Below are 7,613 nucleotides of genomic sequence, written 5' to 3' on the forward strand. Positions count from 1 at the left end.
TAAAAATTGAGAATTAATATACCCGTTTCATTTTTATTGACTCGAAAACTACTTAATGGATTTTCATTTTAAATTAATTTTGCTAAAAGTATGGTAGACCCAGATTATAACAGTGTTGTTAGTTGCGGTCGGTAGCTTGTACTTCAATTTATTAAAGTGTCATCAGTTACAAATATGTCCTCTTACTTTAGAATTATCCCTTATAATTGATACCTGATTAGTTCTTATCTATCGAATAATTATGTAATTTTTCATCGGAAACTTATGTTATCCTAAGAGTACAGAAGATTTGAGAAGTAGAGGGAACAAGAAAAATGATGAAAATAATATTTTTCGGATTTACTACGCGTTTTATTTTTGTTTAAAACTACATACTCCCGACGTTTCGGTTACTTTTCAGATGTGATTTACATATCGTCATTTCGTCGTTAAATGAATAAAACTCGCGAAAGTCTTAGACCTCATTAAGAAAAATGATTTGAAAGGTAATAAGGCGGGCACTTCCGGCAGTCAATAAACTAACGGAATGGCACAATAATGACTACTTTGACATTTCAGCATCAACCTCAAAAATGAGAAGCTATTTATAGTCTACTTTTAACACCATATTTTTACAATGACTTAAAATGTTAGGTTAGAGTATATTTGATATTAATCACGACACACAATGTTATCGTTTCGTATGCGGTGCGCGATTCACTATTAAACCATCTTTCATAGAGAATTCTCGGCATTATGCTACAACAATTTTGTTTTATATATGATACATGATTATATTTTAGATATTCATGAGTACATTTTAAAATCTAAGTTTACTTTTCGGATTTAGCTCGCGTTTTTCATTATTATACATTTAACTTGACGTTTTGATTATTTTTCAGTAACCGTGATTACTAAAAGGTGATACGATAATGTTTGACTCTCAGTCTTGTTGCTTGGCATCAAAAATTATAAAACGTAACTTAAGATGATGTAGGTATAATAATACGAGTTATAATAAGAAAATATAGCTTTAGTTTCTTGGATTTGAGGCATTTGTCAATATTATTTCTTCACAAAAGCTACTTCGTATTTGAAATTTGATGTATTTCTTTTTTTTTTATATTGTGATTCATATGATTTTCTATATGCATCCAAGTGTTGGAATTTGGGAAAATATAAAAGATTTAATTTAATCTGTATCATTCGCCACTTTTGTATTTTGACCTCACCAATAGCACCAATCAGCGCCGCTCTGTCTACGGCTATAAACTCAAAGGATAGACCTTAGGCGCTTTGTATATGTTAGCTTGGCATTGATCTTTTTACCATTCACCTCCATACATGTTCGCGAAGAAAATATCGTTACCCTTATGTTTTGTAGAAGCCCAGCTAATTGTCATTAATTCATCACATGTATAATATAATATATTCATTTATTTCATCTTTAATAAGTTTAAATAGTTTGAATAATAACTTAATATTTCTCATCTACTAGGTCTTCGGTTTAGTATAGCAGGTGTTTGTTTGTGTCATATGAGGCTACTAAACTATCAAGCTACTGATGTGAGTAAGCTACCATCTAAATTCTAGCACATATTAAATACAACTTGCTTACAACCAGGCTCTACTAGGTTCGCTACTGACATTTTTATTTGCTTGCAAAGTCAAATTTGGTACAAAGAATTAATTTTAATATTTTTTGTAATCCGAATTATTTTAACGATTTTGTATAATTTAGGACATCTAGTGGTCAGCTGTTCAACTACTTAAATGTAAGATTTTTTTTTGTTGTAAGTAAAGATGACATTAGGAATCTAAAATCGCTTAACTGTTTTACCGTTGAACGAGGTTCCAGATCACCCTGACAGGTCTGGTTACATGTTGCTATATTTTGAATGTCTGCCTTTCATTCTGGATAATTAGATCATTAATTAGTTTTAGAGAGTGAATTGTTTTGTAAAAGTATTGTTTTATGTAATAATGAATTGTTTTATTTAACTAATTTACAAGGTAGCTTATGCTAATTACAAGTTATATTGATTTACTGATTCGACTTTTTTAAACCATAATCCGTTCAATTAATTTATATAGCTTTTAATGTTGAAGTTTGAAAGGAAAATATGTAACATACAGTTTTTTAAAAACATAATTTAAATATTATACGTACTTTTGTCATTGCTGGCTGTTTAAATAAATGACAGGATGACCTTAAAGATTTAGTTGTCATATAAAATCTAGAATGATGGCAACATAATTCGTAGCCACCATGATTTGGCGTATGCCTGTCACTGAGACTTGAAGACAACGAAGCGATTAAAAATGTGTTTGTGTATTGTAAGAACTATTTTTCACCAATTCCTTATCGTATTCCTTTTATTAACTCCCGTATTAGCAGAATGGAATACGAGAGATTATATACGTCGAGAGCATTCACTAACAAAACCGTACCAAGGTGAGTGACCTGTATCGACTTTGAACTTAAGTTTTTCCAGAATAAATTACTCAAATTGTATATAAGCTACCTTTATCGGCGGTACTTATATTTATAGCCTTATAAATATATAAAGTTAAGGCCTTGTTCGTTCAACAATTACAAGTTCCTACATTTTTTTAATTTTTACAGGCAGCGGTATGTCTGTTCCGTACTGGGACTTCCTAGGTAGCACAATAGTTACAACAAATTACGTCCGTTTGACGCCAGATCTCCAATCTAAGGCTGGCGCTATTTGGAACACCGTGGTATGCAAATTTAGACCTTATTACACAATAGTCACAGATAAGTCACTATCCAATTAAAAGAATAGCTGGCAGATATACATTATTATCCATGTGTACTGTATTTAAAGTTCTATACTTAACACGCTAAAGTGGAATTTACGCAGTAATATTATAACATATGTTACATAGTAATAAATATATGACGGTCATAATGTGGTTGCCAACTTCAATAATGATATTACTATTTACTCGTCAAACATTGTATGAAGGTCAGCTATTAATTTTGAAATAAACTTGAATTTACATAGTTTTGAAACACTATAAAAATTTCTTCCTCATTATTAATTTCTAAATAAGGTATATTGTACTGCATGCCTTAAATTGTATATATATGTTATAAAAACATGTAGAAACTACTCAGCTGTCAATTTTATTTATTTTATTTAGATATAAGTGCTTTAAAAGTTAAAATTATTTATACCTCGATATTTAGTTATGGCAAAAGTAAAATTATTATGAGAAAAATCTCAAAAATATTTTATTTAAATAGATACTACTAAATAGCTTTGTAATCTTAAATATATTACTTTCTTGTTGTGTTTGTTATAAAGTAATTTTGTCCGAATAAGTTTTGTACACAATTAAATGTCTTCTCGGACGAAAGTGCCATCTATTAGGTGTTTTTACAAAAAATCCTGCTAATTCTACACTTTCTTTTCAAACTTTATTTCATATATTATTTCATCATTACTCTATATACATATAATAAAACTACCTTAGATTTGTATATATATTGTGAGTAGCGAGATTTGTCTTCATTTTATTTAACACATACAATTTTTTTTATCATTCCAGCCATGTATTACAAGGAATTGGGAGATTCAAGTGCAGTTTAAGGTGCACGGTCACGGTAAAGATCTGTTTGGTGATGGTCTGGCTCTCTGGTATGTTAAAGATAGGATGCAACCGGGACCAGTTTTTGGCAGCAAGGATTACTTCCAAGGACTCGCAATCATATTAGACACATATAGCAACCATAACGGCGCCCATAACGTAAGTAAACTCTTAACATTTTTAAAATGTAAATTTCATTTGTTTTACAGTGTATTAGCCATATATATTTTTAGTTATAAATCATATAATTTCATAGTGATGTTAGTTTTTATTAAAAATTGTTAAAATATCTGTGGAGAATATTATCCTATTATCTTTACTGGCACTCCGCTATACATGCCAAGTAATGTAACATGACATAAAAAAAAATTAATTATACCAACTACATAATACAAAGAATTGCAAATTTTTCACATGTTTTAAATGAAACCGCATATATTATTTTCTAAAAATTGAGACAATATTGTATAAGATATGTTATTGAAATAAATTTTACTGCACAATTATTTTCTCGAAACTTACAAGAGATTTCACAAATGAATAAATTTTAATTTTTTTTTTTATTAGCTTGATATTGTTTTAAGCTAGGCTAGGTTTCCACAGGTTATGCACAACATGTTAATGACATTAATGATGTGATGTTTCACAGCACCAACATCCGTATATATCGGCCATGATAAGTAATGGCACATTACACTACGACCATGATAGAGACGGTACACACACACAACTAGCGGGATGTGAAGCAAAATTCAGGAACTACAATCACGATACACACCTCTCAATTATATATAAAGATGACACACTTAAAGGTAAGGATATATATAACGTGTTTAATATCGGATTAAGATATTTTGGGATATATAACGTCGGAATGAGATACTTGAGATATATGTCGGATTGGGATAGTTAGAATAAGCAACGCCGGATCTGGGTTCTTTTTGTTATCTTATATCGGATGAATGTACGTATGTTGTTACTTGTAAAGGATATGCAAATATTACTTAGTTCCAGCTAAAGTTATAAACACACACAGGGACGGAATGTCAAATTTATATATGGATACGAAAAAAAATCAAAATTTTATGATATAGATACTGAATATGAAAAGCGTCGGATTCGGATACTCGTATAAAATTATGATCTTCATAAGATAGCTAATAAAATGTCTGATGTTAGTGTCACTATCCAATCATTTCAGATATATTTTTTTTTTCTCAAAATTAATGTTTAGAAATTTAATTAATAACACAAAGACTAATTAAATCTTAATTTAATCTGACCTTCATGAAAACTATACTTATGTTATTATTAATGGAAGCAATTAATGGACTTTTACAATTTTATAAAAAAAATATAGATTATATAAGAGTGTAATTATAATTCTTTTTGTTTAATTTAATATTTTTTTGCTTGTGAAAGTTTATTCTTCTAATAATAGTCATGATTATTTTTTTATATAACTAACTGAGCAACAAATGATATTTAAATATGCACAATCACTAGTTATTTGTTTTTTTTTTTTCCAATAATTTATTAAATTTATGTAACTGAAACTAACATTGTAATGTTCATTAAAGAATTTTTTTAATCCATACACAACACAGTCATGTATATGTGCATATTAATTCCACAAGTGCCTCATAATTTTTGGTCACTTCAAATCTTAAGTATAACGATTAAATTGTGACATAATATGTCGATTCAGTACATGTTTGCATCAATTATATAAAGAAATGTGTATTTCTATCATTATTTAAAAAATTAGCTTAAATTAATTCCAAACTGGTTACATTATTGCTAAATAAGGATCAATTTAATAGTTTTGTCGGAATTAAACAAATATTCACACACATAAAGCCCAGTTACAGTTACTATGATAAAAATGATAACAGACTATTAAAATTACGTTCCAATTTCAGTGTCAATGGATTTAGAAGGTAAGAACGCTTGGAAGGAGTGCTTCACAGTTGAAAATGTACTTCTGCCGACTGGCTATTTCTTTGGTGCATCGGCTACCACCGGTGACTTGAGTGACAACCATGACATAATAGCCATTAAGATGTACGAATTGGACCTACTTGATACGGTCAGTAAATATAGTATATTTATTCTGATATATCAGAGGCAGATTTTGTTTGTAAATGGTTATATTAAATTAAATAAAAAAGAGAATTTGTTGTAATAAGTTGAGAATTAATTAAACTTCTTCATATATTTGTATTTTCTCTACCAGTGACTCTACCATCAGATGCAAATGGTACAGCTTTACATGCATATATGTAATGATCTATTTCATCAATATGCCATGACATATATTAAAATATCATAATTACAATGTAATTATTATATAGTTAATATTTTTTTTAGTTTGATATAGAACAAGATGTCATATGATTGATATGAAAATATATTTTCAGCAAAAGGAAGAAGACAGATCCCATATAATACCATCAGCGGCTACATTTGAAGCGCCTCGTGATAGAGCCGAGGACCCTAAACCGGCCATGTCTGGCTTCAAAACCTTCCTTTGGATGATGTTTATTGCCATCGTCATCATAGTACTAGTTATTCTAGGCATTATGTGGTACCAGAAAAGACAAGAACATTCTAGAAAGAGACTTTACTAATAACTACAAAGAGTTCCTATTTCTTTGTTATATCATTTTGGTTAGACTATATAAAAGGTCCCAAATGTGTGGCAAAAATTATAACTCATAAATGACAACCCTATCTTTGTATGTATTATTAATTTGGTAATTATTATTTATTAAATAATTTAATCTAAAAAGCTTTACCAACGGGTGTCAAATTTAGTTATCTGTTTGTCGAGTCCCCTAATAAGACTGTTCAAATAATATAAGTTCTAGTACAGATATAAAAATACATGTAATGAAGTCAGTAACGATTCTATCAGAGAGATGTGTAGCTTTTTTTAAACATCACAATGTTGAAAATAAAAAAAAAAAATAAAAAATAACCTTCATCGTACATATTAGAAAAGCTAGTTAAGAAAATTACACGCCCATATATTGTAGTGTCTTATAATTAAATTTTTTTTTGGTATTATTAATTGATGATGATTCAATCCTTTGAACCGATATTTGATTTCAGACTAAAAAGGATTTAATGAAAATTTCATGTTGAATATTTTTTTAAATAACGCAATAAATTCTTTATCTGGAATATAAGGCATTTCAAATAAAAATAAATAATTTTTGTAATTGTAAATAAATGTTCATATGTGTAATTATTTAATTTACATTAATAGTACTAAAGTAACATGTATGTTTAAATAAATCAAATAACAGTATGTCTTTCTGAAGTACAAGTTAATGTAAAGTTAGAATGTTCTTGTGTTAGAATTCAACCTGACTATATCCATATGTTTCTAAAAAAACAAGCCCTAAGAGTAAATGTGGATGAGTAACGTGTGTACTGTGTTGAATAAAAATCTTTATACATATGCAGTTTTTTATTCATTACTATATAACTTTAATTATTTGATATACAGGAAAATTATGAAGACGCTTACATGTGTAACGACCGGCGTGAACCGTAAAGACTATGAAAGAAAACCAGATATAATATATAAAATATAAGCTTTCATTGAAACGTTTGGAATTATATCGTATAATGTAACTTTAATTATGAATGTACTCTAAATAGGAATTGATTACCTCCCTCAAGTCATCTTATTTCGTGAAGTACGTGCAGTTTGAAAATTATTTGTGGGAAATATACATACATCGATATAGTTTAAATCTGACGAAATTTTTATTTAAATAAAACTAATATCTCAATCTCGATCATTTCGTCTGCCCGTAATCGCGGTTGCTGTAAAGTAGCTGAAACGTCGGGAGTATGTAGTGTTTAAAAATAAAAAAATACGCTTATTAATCCGAATAATACTAGTTTCATTTAAATGAACACTTGCGAAAGTCTTAGATCTCAATATTTTTGTTGACAGTTAAAAAATTACAAGTAGCGTTGTCAATTCACAGCAATGAACATTTTGT

General features: G+C 28.9%; 1 protein-coding gene across 1 annotated transcript; it reads left to right on the forward strand.

Moving 5' to 3' along the window:
* Window positions 1-2,230: 2,230 nt before the first annotated feature.
* Window positions 2,231-7,060, forward strand: LOC116774803 (vesicular integral-membrane protein VIP36). The gene is made up of 6 exons (XM_032667567.2): window positions 2,231-2,434; window positions 2,606-2,721; window positions 3,556-3,753; window positions 4,244-4,406; window positions 5,517-5,683; window positions 6,015-7,060. The coding sequence occupies exons 1-6, from the start codon at window positions 2,302-2,304 to the stop codon at window positions 6,222-6,224; spliced, it is 987 nt and encodes a 328-aa protein (XP_032523458.2). The 5' UTR covers window positions 2,231-2,301; the 3' UTR covers window positions 6,225-7,060.
* The last annotated feature ends 553 nt before the right edge of the window (window positions 7,061-7,613 follow it).

Source organism: Danaus plexippus, chromosome 23, assembly GCF_018135715.1.
Source record: "Danaus plexippus chromosome 23, MEX_DaPlex, whole genome shotgun sequence".
In the NCBI taxonomy this organism is placed as follows: Eukaryota; Metazoa; Arthropoda; class Insecta; order Lepidoptera; family Nymphalidae; genus Danaus; species Danaus plexippus.

Bases quoted from the DNA above. Each gene is read 5' to 3' on its own strand.
- LOC116774803 (XM_032667567.2), top strand. From the start codon at position 2,302: ATGTGTTTGTGTATTGTAAGAACTATTTTTCACCAATTCCTTATCGTA. The intron at 2,435-2,605 runs GTGAGTGACCTG...TAATTTTTACAG, and splicing joins ACTAACAAAACCGTACCAAG to GCAGCGGTATGTCTGTTCCG. The intron at 2,722-3,555 runs GTATGCAAATTT...TTATCATTCCAG, and splicing joins GCGCTATTTGGAACACCGTG to CCATGTATTACAAGGAATTG.